We start from the raw sequence: 17,755 nt of genomic DNA, 5'->3' as shown, positions 1-17,755 counted from the left end.
AAAACAAATCATTTATATTGGACCTGTTTGATGTAAATTTTTTGTTGTACATAATCTAATATACTAATACAGTGTAAATTATTTTATATACCAAGTTAGGTCATCTAATATAGTGTTTTTGTAACTTATTTTATATGGTAAGTTAGGTGACTAAATGATTATTTTATGTTATTATATTTAGTTTGCGTATTTGAAACAAGATATTAATAAAAGTCAAGAAAAAATAAATATAAAAATTGTTTTTGGAATAATCCTTAAATAATATTTAAGTATTTTGAGCGAAACTTTTATTGGATCATCTTTTGTTTCCACGAATCGTACTTGTAATATGTATGTGTATTTGCTTAGTTTCAAGCAAATATCAAGGATAATTGCATTCGTGATGCATTTCACGTGTTTGACAAAATGCTTCAATAAAATTTTGAGTTTCTTGAAATGAAACAAGTTACTCAAAGGAGTTGGTGAGGATGGGACAAAATATTGTGGTGATAGTTGTTCATGGAGTTTTCCCTTACACATTTAAACTTTACACAAATTGGGATTGGTTGAGCAGGAATTGAAAAAATTATGTCAAGTTAGAGGTTTTGCAAATATGGTTTTAGTGGGTGAAAAAAGGTAAAATCAAAGAATAAAAGTTCAAGGATGCAAATACTAAGAAGATTAGCACAAGAAATTTTTCTTAAAATGAACTAAATTCTTCAAAATGAAAAGACAAATAGTTATTTCAATTTAACATATGTAAAAAGGTAAACGATATTTCTTTTATATCACAAAATTCAGTATAGAAATAAAATGGAATTAAAAATATATTTTAGTTGTGTAATTTCTTTTATATTACTTTTTTTTTTGTGAAAAATAATTTCAAGAGAAGGAGGAGTTGATAAAATCGAATAAAAAGAATAGAAAAATTGCTGGTTTGATTTGTTTGCCTTATCTAACAAACAACAGAATAGGAACCAGAAACCAGATGGCTCGGTTACAGCCTCCATGGTTCTCTTCGTTACGCGTCGCGCCTCCAACAAAACTCGCAGGCCTGCCTTCAGTATCTCTTAAGCCCGCCAAGCGGCTGTGTTGGGCCTTGGGTCCCGACAATACCGAATCTTCTGAACCCTCACCCGAAGCCCCAACGGGCCCCGTGGATCCTGTGAAGCTTGCGTTCAACAAGGCCCAAGCTTATAAAAAGTCCAACAAATCGAACCCTGGGTTGGGAACTACGCAAGGGACTGACGATGACAATTCCGTCGAAAAGGGAAACGTCGGTGGTGAGGGCCAAAAGGATTTGCCGGATTCCGTGAAGATTGCAATGGAGAAGGCCAAAAAGTATAAGCAGAACAAAGGTGTTGCTGTTAGCGAAACAACACAAACACAAGGTAATACTAATCAGTACTTGTTGCTCATAAATTCATTCACGTGTTCGATCAATGTAATATTAATATAATTCTCAGTGATTAAGCCATGCTTATCTCCGATGTTTTTAACCATTACTATAATTCTATGTGATTAAGCGATGCTTTTCACCTCCGATGTTTTTAACGAAAATGTCTGAACTCAAACTTTGTTTGAATAAACTTGTAGAAGAAGAAAATTAGGAAGATGAAATGAATTGGGTTTTCTTTTTAAAAAATTAAGAGGGAGGATTCAATTCAGATTTATTTATTTTTAATTCTCTTAATAAAATAATAGGCTTGCAGTATTCAATCAATACTTTTATACATTGAAATGATATTCACATGTGAGTATTCGTTTAAAAGTTACTGTAATTCTTTTTATATTTATTTTTCAAGTATCTATACACATTTATGAAAAATATTATAAAATAAAATGTCTAAAAAAGCTATTTTGTAAGTTTTAAGTAAACAAAGTATGACAGAATTATTAAGAATTTATAGAATAAAAATTTGTAATGATAATCATTTTAATTATTTATACTATTTTATCATTATTGTTGTTATCATGCATAAGATTAATGGATAAGAAAAAATCATGACTATCAACTTATTGTTCAGACTAAAAAGTAAGGATGAGAAAATATTAATATGGGAGTTATTATAACTTTAAATATGTAGATAAATGCTGTATAAGAAAATTATATATTAAAGTTAATTAGTCATTAGAATTTATATTAGGTTTACATTTTTTAATCAAAGTCGTATTATTTATTTTTTATTTGTCTCATTAATTATGATAATTGTTTTGAAATTTATTGATCATAAGTTCAATTTACTTTGTCCTGAAATAATAAATTGTCTTGTGGTTTTTTTTTTTTTTTTCTAAACTGGATGTTTAATATTTTATTTATTTAGTTGCTTAATATTTTTAATAATGACTTGATAATTTAATACCAAATGATAAGATATACTTTAACATTTGGCATGGATTGCAATTAAGATATACTTTAATTACAACTAAGATATACTATTATTCACATAATTGATAAAAAAAATATGGACTAGTGATACATTTTTTAACACGTTAAATCCTTTAAATTCTTAGAAATCCTTTCCAAATATTATAATTTCTTATTTTATAAATCCTTTAAAATTCAAATTACAAAATCCTAATCAAATTGTTTAAAAAATCATTATATTCTTAAATAGTTTTGTAGAATCTAGATGACTTTTATAAAAGTCTTTTCATTAATCCCAACTGAATACTCTCGTTAAATAAACTTGTATACTTGTTGCTGCTATGGAAGGTTTTTCATCTCCAAACTAATTTAATTTTAACTGAGAAAAAAGTTTAATTAGTTTTAATTTTTTTTTCTTTATAAGTACTTGTAGAGAAACTGATACCTTAGAAACAAAGCAGAGGGCACTTGTGTGATAGATATTAGATGATATCTTCCATCTTACCAGGACTTCCATTGATTTTTCATTGGTAATGTTTAACGACAAGGTATGTATCTGTCCATCAATATGCATGTGGTGCTAAAATGGGTGCTTGGATTCGATTTTAGGATCCTTGGGAGGGAGTGAGAGAAGTTCAGGGGAAAATGTTATGGACGACAAGGTTGGTAAGAAGGGAGAACTTTCAGTTTCAAGAATGGATTTTGTGGGGCTTGACTTTGCAGATAAGAAGACGACTAGGGGATTGCCACCTGGGTTGGTTCCTATTTCGGACCCTTTCTTTGATGATGACTTGCCTGAGGTGGAGCTTATTGTTGGAGACACAAGCAAGTTTGGTGAGGCAATGGCTCCAGAATCTGAACAAGCTAAGGAAGACGAGGCTGAACTTTACAAGCCAAAAGTTTCTACCTGGGGTGTCTTTCCTAGACCTGCCAATATTTCAAAAACAGTATGGTATTTAGCGTTTGTCAAATGCTCCTGCCTAATGAAACCAATTTTGTCCCTTGTTTTTGATTCCCCTTGCCACTTTTTACACTTCCCTTTTGGGCACTTTCAGTTTGGTGGTGGGAGAGTTATACGTCCAGGAGATGTTCTAGAGACTGAAGAAGAAAAGGCTGCTAAAGAAGCACGCACAAAGCAACTACTTGCTGCCTACAAAAAGAAAATGGGATTGAATATTGATCCAAAGCTAAAATCTGAGTGTGAGCAGGTACATATATATAGCGGTATCCCAATTATTGCTGCTATTATTTCCTTCTTTTAAGAATTTTTTTGTAATATTTGTACTGACTGTTGATTATTCAAATCATGGACATAACTTTGTCTGATAGAATATAATAAATGGACCTTCAACTTATATGTTCTTCCTAACATGTTCAAAATGCATTCGGTGGTAATAAAGTAAATTTAGAGCCTTTTAACAGTTTTCATCTCAAAGCAATTATATTTACAAGAAAATATAACAAGTAATTTCAAAATTAATGATTTTAAGCAAAAAAAACATTTTAATTCTTTTTGCCTGCTCATATCAAACAAATTAATCGAGCAACCTCAAAATGGCAATTTGAAAGGAAATGATTTAAGCTTAATATTTATATTGACGGACATGTTAATAATAGTCTCTTGGGTTTGCAATGTAACCGCAATTTTCCTCCTGGTTAGTAAACTCCATCTTCACTGGTTATGACAATGAAGCCTTAAGTTCAGTATTATGCTATGAGAATGAAAATTAGCATGCACAAACTTTTTTGATCCTTTAGCTAGGATATCTTAAATTCTAAACGCTCTTTTATCTAGATGGTTATCTTTGTAATTTAATGTGTTCTTGCCTCTTCTTTAGTTGATTATCTTTTGCTTGATAATCCCAGCTTACATACTTTCTAAATTGCATGTGATATTTATAGGCATTGAAGGACGGCGACTTGTCAATGAATGAGGGAAAGCTGAACGAAGCATTGCCCTACTATGAGAAGGTCATGGATAAATTAACCTTCGAGGTAAATGTTTTAATATAAAAATAGTTTTCTGATATGAAAAAAAAATAAAAAATCATATTTATCTTTTCCGTAAAAGGCTAATATCATCCCTCTGAAAACCAGCTAAATTTATGCTTGGTGAAGGTGAAAATAGGGACCAGCAGAAGATGCTCTTTTCTTTTGTAATTTTACGTTTTATTGAGCATAGCATCACATCTATTTTTTGAACTTTTAAATGTAATAACATATACTCTAGCAGGGAAACTAAGGAAAAAAATTTGGAGGAATGTATGAGATTAATCATGTCTTTGCAGAGTGAACTCCACGGATTAGCTGCTTTGCAGTGGTCGATTTGTCAAGACTCCCTCAGTAGGTATGTTCAGAAACTTCACATACCCAAACTTCTAATTGGAACTACCAAACTGTGTTCTACTCAGAATTGATGACATCCTAGTATTGAATGTGCATGTGCAAGGTTGTCACTTCAACTTGTGTTGTGTTCGTGTCGATGACTGTTTCTTATTCAAAATCACGCATTTTGTTTTTTCCTGTAAGTTTAACTTAAAAGGATGAACAATTAAACGGCTCTGAAAATGTTGTCATATGATTGTGTCAAACTGGTTTATTGTATATTGCCTTGTACTCTGCAATATTGTTATCCTTATCCTGGTCAATTCATAAATTTGGGCTCTCAATAGATGTTTATTTTCATTTCTTGATAATGTCACCATCACCCAATCCTACTGCATAATTTTAGGCTTTTGATGCAAAATGATGACGTAGGAGCTCCCCTACCCCCTCCCGAGAATTCATAATGTTGGGAATACAGAACATGGTTCAAAAAATCAACTCTAATTGAAGCGTTGGTTCCCCTGGCTGAGATGGCTCAGACTTGTTGAAGTTCTTTCTGGAAAAATGGACCTTTGCATTTGAAGTGGTGAAACTTGAGCCGTAGTCACAAGCAGGGTTCCATTGTTAATTTTGTTGCCTGGTGCAAAGGGAAAGATAAGATCTAGTTCATAGTGAAATAGCACTTTAATCAATGAGCTACCTCATTCAAATATGGTCGCTTTAACAATTTAACTGTTCCAAAAGTGAAGTTGCAATCTGTGGGGAAAATATGGGAATGAAATCCTTGTCAGTTTCCACTGCAGCATACGAAACTCAGCTAATATTTATTTAGACCTTGTTTTTCTTTAAAATAAGTTCTATGTTTTTATCGCCATGCCCATTAATCTTAGTGGGACTTTGTGTAGGAACAATTACAGCCTGAATACTAGAAAGTGGTTATGTTCATTTTTAACTGACCCGTTTTTTCCTTTCTCAAGATTTCCAACGTATTTTGATGATTGACAGGTCCAATGAGGCTAGAAGTATGTACGAGAAGCTTCTATCTCACCCAAATCCTAAAGTAAGCAAGAAAGCAAGACAGTTCATGTACAGCTTTCAGGTAATTTCTGGTGTGATGGGTAATGTGTTTGCCTTTCAGCAAAATGATACTCTACATAACAGTTCAACCTGAATTTAAAAGAACCGTACTTTATCTAATGTCTAAAACATTAATCTATGATGTTTTCTACGCACATCATGGAAAAGAAAGCACACATTCAATTATTTCTTTTTATCTTTTGCATTCATGGCGTATTACAAACTCTATCAGGCTATGGAAATGATGAAGGTGTCAACAAGTTCTCCGTTTTATTTAAAGAACACAGGCTACCAGAATTATTTTGATGCATTTGTAGAGAAAAAGTCTAACTACCCTCAAGAAGATGACCTGGTTCAAGAAAGTGCAATGAATCAGGTTTTGCCGTATATTCTTTTTCTTCTTTCTCCTATTTTTATTGTATTATTTGTTGCTCTTAAGAAAGGAATATAAATAATTCTCTTTTTTTTTTTTTTGTTTTTCTTCATATTATTACATGTCAATGATCAAATCCTCTGAACATAAAGAAAATTCTTCCAGTTTACATGTTCACAATATCTTCAAGGAAAGATTGGAAAAATAAAGAGTAGTTTTTTACAGTAAAATTCTGATATGTAGATATTACGAATGCGTTTCTATTTTTAGTTCTTTTATAGCGTTTTGTATATTATTTGGTTAACCTTTTTTTTTTCTTGCATTAAATGGCTAAGAAAATTCTTCTACTTTTTTTTTTTGTTGCTTAAAATGTTCTTTACTAATAATAAGACTGTTAATTATAATGTTTTATGCTTTATAAAAAAAAAGCATTCTAAATTATTATTAAAGTAAAAATTAAAAATTGGAAATCAATAAGCATACCATCAATGAATATTAAAATAATATTTAGCTAATAACTTAAGCATTTAAACAAAAGAATAATTCAATTAAATAAGAAATAAATAATTTAATTTGATGAACAAGTCTAAGTGATGCTTGTGCTATAAGAAGAAAAGCAAATAGCTAAATAGGTTCTTAAACCGTAAAAAAATAAAAATAAAAAATATAACTCAAATCTTTTGATATTTATATGTATAAAACAATAAAAGCAGTATACACATTGACATCTATTTCTTAAAATCATTACAGGTTAAACTTTTTCTACTTACACATATTAGTCAATAGTTATTAAATTAATATGGTTTTAGTGTTTTTTTATGTATCAGAATTTTAAAAAAAGGCATTATTAGTCTAAGTGTTATGCAAATATGAACACATTTAGTACAAATACAAATAAACAGGTAATGAAAATATTAACATTAAAGTGAAACAGATTTTTTAAAAATCAGTTGAACTGATCTTTAAATCAAATAAATGAAAGGTTGAAAAAGTATATGAAAGGAAGGATTATCTTTCCCTGTCACAATTGACTCAACTTTTAAAATGAACTTCTTTGCTAACTGTTATAATGATAATTAAATATAAGCATTAAATATTCAACAAATAACGTCTATTATCTAGAAATTTGTATTCATGTTAGAGCTTTGGTCACCCTCTTTTCAACACTGATTTACACGATTTTTGAATTCTACCCAAAAACATCTTCTTTCACCTTATTTCAGAAACTACGTTTTTAATTTATCATCATTATCGATTACTTAAGAGAAAGCATTGGTTGGTGGTGTTTCGTTGCCTCAAAATCAATAAAAATACACTTATCATATATTTTTGTTTAATATTATTTACTTTATCACATGATCATCCGATTAATTTAGGTCAGATGGTCTAAATGGTCCTCACTCTCACATTTTTCGAAATTTTTTTCCAGAAAGTCACTCATCTTTAAATTATTCCAGGCTAAGCACATTTAATCATGAAATTCTTATGGATTAAGCTACCAAAAACAAATGCATTTGTTGATATGAGTAGTCAAATTAATTCCTTTAAGCTATCCGTCAACCGTATAGTCTCATACCTATACGGTCTCTAAATCCCTCTCATTTTGGTGTATGTTGGATTCGTTCATGTGTCTTTTCCACTGAAAACCTACCAAGAGCCGTTTCTTATCTGTGCCTCTTACATTTCATACCTCTTATATTGACGATCACTCCCCGTTCTCGTAATTGTCCGGATTTCACAAGTAATATCTAACATAATAAACAAATATTTAGACCACTCTGAAAATAAACCATTCATCTCGATTTCAATATCCATAACACTTACAATTTGATTTTAAGTTTTAACTTTATCTTTATTTTTTGGGCCATCCCATAATTACCATTAAGCATTATTTGAAGGAGCTGAGACGTTAATTTGAAATGGACCCATGACCCATGACCCATTTAGGCTCACAGAAAATCCGTTTTCATGAACTTTTTTTTAATATATTTTAAAATTCCAAAATCACATCTTCAGTGTATTTTAAAGTCTCAGTAGAAAAATAAAACTCAGAAGAAAATCCAAATTCTAACCAATATTTACAAATAGCTTCTTGACTTCAAAAGGAAAAAAATGCCCACTGCCTCATATTCAATATGTTTCTTAATTAAAATTAATTATAAATTTCAAAGTATGAAATTTCACGATTACTCTTGTGTTTATTTAATACAAACAAACAACTATACAAACTTTCAAAATTTGAATCATTGTGATTAATCATCATGAAGAATACCATTTATTAATCGTTGAATTATTAGAAAATGTATATTCATTCATTAACAACTTCTGACATTGCATGTGATGTGAGTTGCACCGTTCATTTAAACACAAGGAAGATCCAAAATAATGTGAGAAGAAAGTGGGTATACTGAAATTGAAGAAAACGGGTTTTGGCAGAGCCATAATTCAAATTTAATATTAAAAGACTATTTTTTTTTTTATTTTATTTATACATCAAATAATTTTCTTTTTCTTGTAAAGACAGCACCCCAGTGAAATATATTTTCCCTTTTACCTTAAAAGTAAGTATTTTGAGGGATTCATCGAAAAAAAAAATATATATTAATAAGCAATGATAGATTATATACATCAATTTTGACACCCTTTTATAAAGTTTATTGAAAATCCGTCACAAACACGAATTTAAATTATATAACTTATATAAATATTGAAACTGTTTATTTATATTTCAAAATCTGATGAGAATGAATTGAAACTTAAACTTTTTGAATAATTAGAGCAGTTATCAAATTTATGAGTAGCATGTGTGATTGGTTAATACAGGTTATATAGTACATACAATTTTTTACACTATTAGCAAGGAATTTCGTATTTTTTACATCTGTTTTTACGTTGATGTAGTTATTTCTATGTAGCAAATTTAGCTACTTCGAACTCCTCAACAGAAAACCAACCCCACAGTGTACGAATTGAAGACTTCTCTCAATGAAAAGTGAAAAGAGTTATTCATATTCGATAAAATACCTACTACCATTTTTATAACACAATACTTTCAAATCTGTTTATGTAACACCATTAACATGCAATTGATTGAAAGCCAAAAACCGTTGACGCTATTTCATGAAGCAAAGGACAGCTTTAATAGAACTTAATTGCCACTCAATAAAATGTTAAATACAAATAAAGTCTGATAAAACAAAAAATAAACATAAGTTTATATATTAATAAAATACCATTGGTAGAAGATCTTTTAAAGTGATTCCAAAATCAAATTTGTTACGATCATTTTATCCTTATCTATGTGTTAAATGAATGTAAAAGTGTATCATGATTCAATATAAATACTTATTGAATATGGATATATTATGTATAGATACATACCAGACACATAATTTGAGGTATCTGTGAATCATAATATAGGATAATTTAGTCATTGGAAGAGAAATGAGTTAAGGAATCAAATCAACAACGATTTTATGCTTTAAATATACGAAACAAGTCATTAGCAAATGGAGAGTTACAAAGTACTAATAATGCTGAAGCAGAAAGGGTCCCTAAACTCTGTGTTAGTACCCATCACCATGGAATACTTGTATCAGCCTTGTTCAAATTCCATTACCTTCCCAATAACTGAGAATAACCAAGAAGATGTTCAAGAGGTGGGAATCTTTCTTGCTTCTTTTGGGTATATTTCCTTCTTTTCTTTTGCAATGTGAACTTCCTTTTCTCTGGAAAACAAAAGCACAAGAGGATTTTTTTTTCTTGTGCTTGAATTCCACCACAGAAAACGAAGATTGATTTTCCTTCCAAATCTCTTGTTATATTGTATGTGGTTTTCTGTTGAATATGGTTCAAAGAATAGTTCTTGGAAACTCGAAGCCATCTTCCTCTCAGCACCAAGATGGCAAAACCAGAAAAACTGATATGATGAAGAAAATGATGAAGTCAAGGTCCTTTCATCTTTCTGATTTTGAGTTTTCTCATTCATCGTCTTCGGTAAGAAGCTTATCTCAACCGAGAAAGTCACCCAATTACATGAAGCCTACCAGCAGTTCAGAAGCAAAGAAAGAGCTTTTCTCGGTTAGTCATCGACATACTCATTCTAGTTCAGATGGTAAGAGTCTACCACAAAAGGGTATGAGAAATTCTAAAGCTAGCTTTGTTTCTTGCAAAGAACCTGCAAAAACTTTGTCTAGATCGTGTAGTTTGAATTCAATAAGAACATTAACAAAGAGTCCTAGTTTTAAGCCTTGCAAAGCTTGTTCAAAAAAACTCACATCGGCAGTTCTGTTCGAAGACGTGAATGCACCAGAGAGAGCTACCTGCTCTTCAACTTTGAAAGAGTATAACTTCCCCGAGTACCTCACGCTTCACCCTGGAGGAACTGAGTCTGAGGGAGTTTCTGTCATGAAGGTTTGCCCCTATACATACTGTTCTCTTAATGGCCATGGCCATGCTCCTTTGCCTCCATTGAAGAGCTTCATGTCAGAAAGGAGGCATCTTTTGGAGACTCGGAAGAAGGATACGAAGCTGGAAGTTGTGATCCCTCAAAGATGGAAGGTGACCCGCTGTGATACAAAAGAAAACTCTGATATTGAGCAGATTTTCTTTCATGAAAAAACAGCATATGATGAAGCTGCTACAGGTAATCCAACAATCTCTCCCTTGGCACAAGAAATTGGTATGAATTTCATTTTTCAAATCTATGCCAAGGAATGGGAAGGAGCTGAAGAAATGAGAAAATTCAACACCGTCAAAGAGATTGAACAACAACAAGATATCAATTTTGCAAAGGATGAGAATGGCATTGCAGCAGAAGAGGATGGTGTCAAGCAAGTTACTCCAAGTATGACACATGATCTCCTAAAGTCTCAGATGAATTTTGAAGGGGATTTCAGAAACTACTTCACTGCTGCTGCAACTGAAGTAGATAACAAAGGGATCTTTCATCTAGGAGAAGATGTTGAAGATGCAGAAGAAAGCCATCCAACTAGCTGGTTTCATGAAGAAACCTGTACAGAAAGGTACTGCAATGTGGCTACATATGACGGGGAACACATGGAGGATATTGAGTCGGATGAGTCCTATTCTCCATGCTGGGAGGAACAACATTTCCGTGAATTCAGCTATGAAGACACTACCGATTCTTCCATCTACTCAGTGGAGAAGATAAACTCAAAACTCGAGTCGCTATCAGAGAGTTCGCATGATATATCTGAAATGTGGTTAGATGACATCTCTAACAGCAATTATGCAGACATTATGGTTGAAGATGTCAGACTCCAAGAAGCCAAAGAAGAGAGCTCAATCTGTTTTCAAGCACAGCCTCATTGCACTGATTTTGTTCTGCAAGACACAAGTGAAAGCATCGAGTTTCTCATTCAAGAAAAATATTATCCATCCAAAGATATAGATTCTGAGTATGACGAATCTACTTTGAGCGAGGAAGTATTTCAGAATCTAGCTAATGAAAAAGATAACAACAGAGTAAACGAGAAACGTTTGGATTACGAGGTTAGTTGTGTCTCAATGTTACTTGATGAAGAGATAGTTGAAAATAGTGAAGGCCACAGCAGTAGTGAAAGTTGCAAGATTGATGAGAGCTATGAAGACAAAGATGAAAGCCTAGAAAATGATGATGATGATGATGAATTTAGCCAGGAGGACACAATTCACATGTCTAAAGTGCCTGAAGAAAGCACCACCATTATTATTGAGGAGCAAAAATTATCAGAAGAAAATGAAGTTAAAGGTGGTAAGTTGAAGAGCATAGGTGGTGAAGAACAGCACACAAGCAAGAATTGGCAATGGGGAACTAAGCGGAAGAGACCTGTAGAAGAGGAAGAAGAAATGAGAAAGATCAACCCACGAAAGCCAAATTTTCTGCCCTTAGTTTCTGAGGTAGAACCAGAGAAAGTTGATCTGAAGCACCAAATGATAGAGGAAAGAAAAGATGCAGAGGAATGGATGCTTGATTTCGCACTGAGACAAGCTGTCACAAAACTTGCTCCAGCAGGGAAAAGGAAAGTTTCATTACTAGTTGAAGCTTTTGAAGCAGTAATGTCAATGCCCAAATGCGAAGCTCATATAAGAAGTGATTCACCCTTTGCTCATGCAAGGCCTATTCAAGCGTATAGTTGATGAATGCATGCTACAAAGGTAAACATTGAGAGTCTTCTCTGATTCCTTACATCAAGTGCTATCTTGCACAGAAATCAAAGACACCAGGAAGAAAGCCAATCTCCACGACCAGGAGAAATCTGCAAGTACCCATTTCAATCAGTAACTTTCTATGCAACTGCTTTCTCAAATTTGGAGAAATGGAGAAAATTCAACCTGCAGGGTTTTGTGGCTTTTACATGAATACTGAAACACAAGAAATGGACGTGGATTTGCCATATGAATTTGTTCTGCGTACTTTGGTATTTGCTTTTCTTAAGTTGTGTTTGGTGCTATTACTTTTGTGTATAATAAATGCAAGTCACCCTCGAGATCTGTTAATGCATTTTATTTCTATCCAAGAGCATAGCTATCAGTATGTGTTTTGTATGGTTTTGTTTTTTTATTTTACTAATTTTATAATCAGGAATTATGAAGTACAACGTGTGAATGATTGTGTTCAGTTAATAATTCCAATCAACTGTTGAAGTTTAGTTACCAATGGAAGAATCTATGGCAGGTGAAAAATGAAAAAAAAAATATATAATAATGCTTAGTCGCTGAGGTTTTGTAATTCAAATTGTGGTTGGAAGTTTGTACTTGTGTGCACCTGAAAACTACTAACTTCAGTAAACTCGTATTTGTCGAGATCAAATTAAAAATATAACTTTTTCTTGTATGTTAAATCAAGATGACGTTCTGATGAACTTGCGTGCACCTGAAAAGTATAAACTGCAGCGAACATGACGTTCTGATGTGAAGGAAAAAACAGTCATATGTTGCTCAAGCTATATACTAAACTTATAAACAAATAACGGTATATAAGGGAAACTTAAGTTAAACTGCTTTGTGACGATATATAAACGTAGTCATAATAATTTATGCCATAATGAACTGCATGGATAATGTTCCAATAACTATGATTCAGAAAACCAAATACAACACCATTTCAACTTTTTTGATGGCTTCAACTGTGTTTTATTAAGCAAAAAGTAGACACGAATTACACTATCTATTTGATTAAGTTAGAGAACATCAATTGGTAACACTTACAAAAAATTAGAAATAAAGAGAACTTTTTATAGATCTAAACAATTACACCAAATGATATGTTTTTACAATCATAAAGTCGGAAAATGTGTCCACAAGAAGCTCTTATCGTTCGATGCCGAAGTATATTACATAAGATAGAGGGATCACCATTTATTTTGGTTCAGGTAAATGAATATCAATGGCAGGAAAATCACTAATCAGAGATTCAAGTTGTCCACGATAATTTCTCAGTTGAGAGCCATGTGAAGGATGCTCTGGCAAACCTACTGTGTGATGGCTAACTTCTGAGCGTTCACTATGTTCAAAAGCTTCTTGTGCTTTGATTTCTTCACCAAACAATCCAAGGGCATCTGGAGTTGACAAAGAATGCACAGATTCATACAGCCCTTGGAATTGATTCCTCTTTTCTTGTGTTGGAATCAACCTCTCTTTTAATTGGAGTGGAAGATGAGATAAAGCACTTCACAAGAAGAAAGTCGTCAAAAAGAAATTTTTTTAAAATACAATTAGTGTAACAGTCACAGTACTAAAAATAAAATAAACTGTATGTATTCCCTCTAAGAATACCTGGTAACACCTCTTACAACACCCCAACTGTAACCATCAAGAACCGATTGCTTAAAACCAATATTGAACCCCTCTTGAGCAGAAGCTTCCTTCCCAGCTATAAGCCCATCTCGATACCCAATCTAAAATATGATGGAGGATTGAAAATGCATAGTTAGATAATCACAATATAGAAGTGTAGAATTAGAAACAAAACCAAGGAAAACTAATTCAACAATGCAAAAACAAACACCGTATGGAATTGGTCGTGCCTCCTCTGCCATTCCCTGTCCAAATCCAATGAACTATCCAACTTGTCATCAGAATCATCCCAGAAACTCAAATCATCATCACCACCACGATCTAAAACCATAATGAAAAATTAATAAAGCAAGAGACTGAAAAACAATAACGATAGATGCATACATTCCAAATCAATCAACTCACAATTCACCTTACCGTTTAACTTATCTTTCTCATCAACAGCACTGGTGGATGTGAGTTCTAATTTGGACAGTTCTAAACTTTCAGCATAAAGTTCTTCAGCAAACTTACCCTCCATCTACAGTGCACACATACTTTAAGAGAAATTACATCAATAAAACAAAGAAAAAGCTAAACAGACGATAACAACAAATACTCAACAATAGGCGTCAGCCTTGCCGCCTTGAAATGAAGGTCGAAGAGAAACGACGAATAACGTTTTCACCGTTTGCTCGCTGCTGTGAAAGAAGAACAATGCTGGATTTGAGGGAGGATTAGAAAAGGCCCAATTAGAGTTAGGGGCTTCTTCCTGCAGCCCAGGTTTTCCTTCCAACACTCCCAAACTTTTCCCCTTTTTCCATTTTACCCCTCAGTAATCCTCTGTGGATCAGGTAACCCGGATTGCATGTTCCGATTGCCAAACTTTCCGATTTTAGTAATCCAGTGCACACTCATGGATTAGGGGTAATCAACTTTCATTAAGTAAAATGGGAAAGAATGAAAACATTGGGAGTGTAAGAAAACAAAGGTGGGGTGCAGGAATGGAGTTTGAAGAAATTAAGCCCAGTTATTGTTATTGGGCTTTTGCGTGAAAGACAGCGGAGAGTAGTTGTGTGTCGCGTAGGGATTGGGTGTTACCTGTTACAGCTTACCTGTCTCCTAAGCAATCGCAGGTTCGGTTGTTATTCTTAGCATGACCGTTACGTTATAAAAACTAACTTCTAAACTCACTTTCCACACTAAAATTATTCCAACATGAATCGGAATCTTATCTTCGCTGGTCTGTTCTCCGTCGTTGTTCTTGTGGCGGCTGCCTCTTCGGATGTCGACGAGGACAATCTGATCCGCCAGGTGGTGGGCGGCGTCCGGCTCGGAGCAGAAGAGCACTTTTTGGAGTTCAAGCGTAGGTTCGGAAAGGCGTACGCTACCGGGGAAGAGCACGATTACAGGTTCAATGTGTTTAAGGCTAACTTGCGCCGTGCTCGGCGCCACCAGAGAATGGACCCTTCCGCGGTTCACGGCGTGACTCAGTTCTCCGACCTTACGCCGACGGAGTTCCGAAATAAGGTTTTGGGCCTGCGAGGTGTGAGGTTGCCCTCCGATGCGAAAAAAGCTCCCATTCTCCCCACGGATGATCTTCCGAGTGATTTTGATTGGAGAGATAACGGTGCAGTTACCGCTGTCAAGAATCAGGTGCCAATAGTATTATTAATCATGATGATATGATTTTTGAATGTTTGTTTGAGAATAATTGATTTCGATTGGTTGGTGAATTAGGGTTCATGCGGTTCGTGTTGGAGCTTCAGCGCTACTGGGGCTCTGGAAGGGGCTCACTTTCTGGCAACAGGGGAACTTGTGAGTCTTAGTGAGCAGCAGCTTGTTGATTGTGATCACGAGGTTTGTTTACTTTCTTTCTTTCGCCTTTTATCTTCTTGCTAACGACTTTTAACTCGTATTTGTTCGTGCAATTTTTTATGTAGTCTTATTGCTTGATATGGTGTAACTTTATTCTTGGTTTAAGACACTTCATGTCCTCTATAGTTAGGAAACTAACTGTTCTGGAAAAATGATAAACTTTTAGGACATGAAGATCAAGCATGTGTATTTTTACTAGGCATGTCTTCTTTCAATTGTTCGTTCTTTTGGGGTTTATTATTGATCAGGACATGTATTGTGCTGAGTTTGGGAGGTGAAATTTTGTAATGGTTTGTTTAGTACGAGTGTCCTGAGATATAATTTGGCTTAACCATTTAAGGTGCTTTTTCTGAACTTAGTTCTTCTATGCTTATTGATGGAAAAGTTTAGTCTACCTTAATTCTTTTATGCTTGTAATTAGAGAATATGATTCCGAAGGGTGATATTTTTAGAGGTTAAAGTACTCTTATTTCATTCACACATGTTCAGACGTCAATGCAATAAATGCAGTCAATTTTCTAACGTATATCCTCCATCTTAAAAGGTGTTGAATCTAAAAAGGTCCATGATATAAGATCTTTTCATAGCAATGTGCATACCATGAGTATGCCTTGCCCTATGTTTGGAACATTCAATTTTAGATGTGACTTTGAAATTGAATTCAATAATTTTATTAACACTCTTCAAAATAGTAAATGAACAAAAGTCTTAAATTAATCACTGTTGTTATTAGTGAAATAATTATATTGATTCAAACACATGGAGGGAGAAATGTTATTAATTACCAATCATTTCAATGTGCAGTGTGATCCGGATGAAGCAGGTTCTTGCGACTCTGGGTGCAATGGTGGATTGATGAATAGTGCTTTTGAGTACATCCTAAAATCTGGTGGGGTGATGCGCGAGGAAGACTATCCTTATTCTGGTACTGATCGAGGGACCTGTAAATTTGACAAAGCAAAGATTGCAGCATCAGTGGCAAACTTCAGTGTGGTCTCACTTGATGAAGACCAGATTGCTGCAAATCTTGTGAAAAATGGTCCTCTTGCAGGTCAGAACTACTACTGTTGTTATCATAAACTACTATTACTATCCTCTTGCAGATGAGAACTACTAACGCTGATATGTTGTGATTTTTAATGGGCACAAACACAGTGGCCATCAATGCAGTATTCATGCAGACATATATGCATGGAGTATCATGCCCATACATATGCTCAAAAAGGCTGGATCATGGAGTATTACTGGTGGGATATGGTTCTGGTGCCTATGCACCCATTCGGATGAAGGAGAAGCCATATTGGATCATCAAAAACTCCTGGGGAGAGAATTGGGGAGAAAATGGATACTACAAGATTTGTAGAGGCCGAAATATCTGTGGAGTTGATTCCATGGTTTCAACTGTGGCCGCAGTTCATACAACTACTCACTAGGACCACATAAACACACTGTTTGCCATGTATGATGACTTTTCTTCTCAACTGTTTAGATTCAAACATTAGACATATTAGTGCCAAAGACCCCATGCCAAAAATTGATGACTTATATGTAATTCATTATTTAGTAGTAGAAAAAATATTTCGACATTTTCTATCTATAAAACACACAAATTTATATTATTAATATAATAATATATATTAATAATTAATGTAAAAATAAAATTTTAATATTACTATTTTACTATTTTTGAACTGATTGGTTAATATTTTAGTAGGGTATTCCTGTTTTTTGATAAATATGATCTTTTATATCATATCAACGTATTACTTATATTTTAGTTTTTTTAAATCGACATTAATAGAATAAATACAAGTTTCATGATATTAGTATTCCTAATATCTATTAATTGTTGTTAGTGATTTTTCTTTGATTTTTTTAGATCAAGGTAAGAAAAACATTAACAGAATAGTCAAGAATTTTATTCTATAAATTTATGCTTTTTTTATTAATACTTGCAAAATTAAAGTTATCAAGAA

The 17,755-nt window shown here is 33.4% G+C and overlaps 4 protein-coding genes across 7 annotated transcripts; 3 read left to right on the top strand and 1 right to left on the bottom strand.

Moving 5' to 3' along the window:
• Window positions 1-904: 904 nt before the first annotated feature.
• On the top strand, window positions 905-6,299 carry LOC106776962. Of its 2 annotated transcripts, XM_014664449.2 has the most exons (7): window positions 906-1,370; window positions 2,957-3,294; window positions 3,403-3,555; window positions 4,250-4,342; window positions 4,636-4,694; window positions 5,678-5,771; window positions 5,982-6,299. In XM_014664449.2, exons 1-7 carry the CDS (start codon window positions 968-970, stop codon window positions 6,198-6,200), a joined length of 1,359 nt encoding a protein of 452 aa, XP_014519935.1. In that variant the 5' UTR covers window positions 906-967; the 3' UTR covers window positions 6,201-6,299. The 2 variants fall into 2 exon arrangements, with proteins under 2 accessions (XP_014519943.1, XP_014519935.1); XM_014664457.2 differs by lacking the exons at window positions 5,678-5,771; window positions 5,982-6,299 and adding an exon at window positions 5,079-5,671 and having other exon boundaries at window positions 905-1,370.
• Window positions 6,300-11,314: 5,015 nt separating this feature from the next.
• LOC111241184 (putative uncharacterized transmembrane protein DDB_G0290641) lies at window positions 11,315-12,728 on the top strand. The gene has a single exon (XM_022778081.1). It carries the CDS (start codon window positions 11,343-11,345, stop codon window positions 12,261-12,263), a length of 921 nt encoding a protein of 306 aa, XP_022633802.1. The 5' UTR covers window positions 11,315-11,342; the 3' UTR covers window positions 12,264-12,728.
• Window positions 12,729-13,340: 612 nt separating this feature from the next.
• On the bottom strand, window positions 13,341-14,635 carry LOC106755855. Of its 3 annotated transcripts, none has more exons than XM_014638072.2 (5): window positions 14,526-14,635; window positions 14,340-14,442; window positions 14,134-14,243; window positions 13,902-14,023; window positions 13,341-13,794 (listed from the first exon to the last, which is right to left on the bottom strand). In XM_014638072.2, exons 2-5 carry the CDS (start codon window positions 14,440-14,442, stop codon window positions 13,485-13,487), a joined length of 645 nt encoding a protein of 214 aa, XP_014493558.1. In that variant the 5' UTR covers window positions 14,526-14,635; the 3' UTR covers window positions 13,341-13,484. The 3 variants fall into 3 exon arrangements, with proteins under 3 accessions (XP_014493558.1, XP_014493561.1, XP_014493560.1); XM_014638075.2 differs by having other exon boundaries at window positions 14,340-14,458; window positions 14,526-14,570; XM_014638074.2 differs by lacking the exon at window positions 14,526-14,635 and having other exon boundaries at window positions 14,340-14,514.
• A 448-nt stretch (window positions 14,636-15,083) lies between these two features.
• Window positions 15,084-17,365, top strand: LOC106754659 (cysteine protease RD19A). Its single transcript, XM_014636714.2, has 4 exons — window positions 15,084-15,557; window positions 15,642-15,761; window positions 16,584-16,830; window positions 16,935-17,365. The coding sequence occupies exons 1-4, from the start codon at window positions 15,120-15,122 to the stop codon at window positions 17,210-17,212; spliced, it is 1,083 nt and encodes a 360-aa protein (XP_014492200.1). The 5' UTR covers window positions 15,084-15,119; the 3' UTR covers window positions 17,213-17,365.
• Window positions 17,366-17,755: the final 390 nt, after the last annotated feature.

Source organism: Vigna radiata, chromosome 2, assembly GCF_000741045.1.
Source record: "Vigna radiata var. radiata cultivar VC1973A chromosome 2, Vradiata_ver6, whole genome shotgun sequence".
Lineage (NCBI taxonomy): Eukaryota > Viridiplantae > Streptophyta > Magnoliopsida > Fabales > Fabaceae > Vigna > Vigna radiata.
The sequence above is the reverse complement of the archived record's forward strand: the minus strand, read 5'-3'. Positions and strand labels throughout refer to the sequence as shown.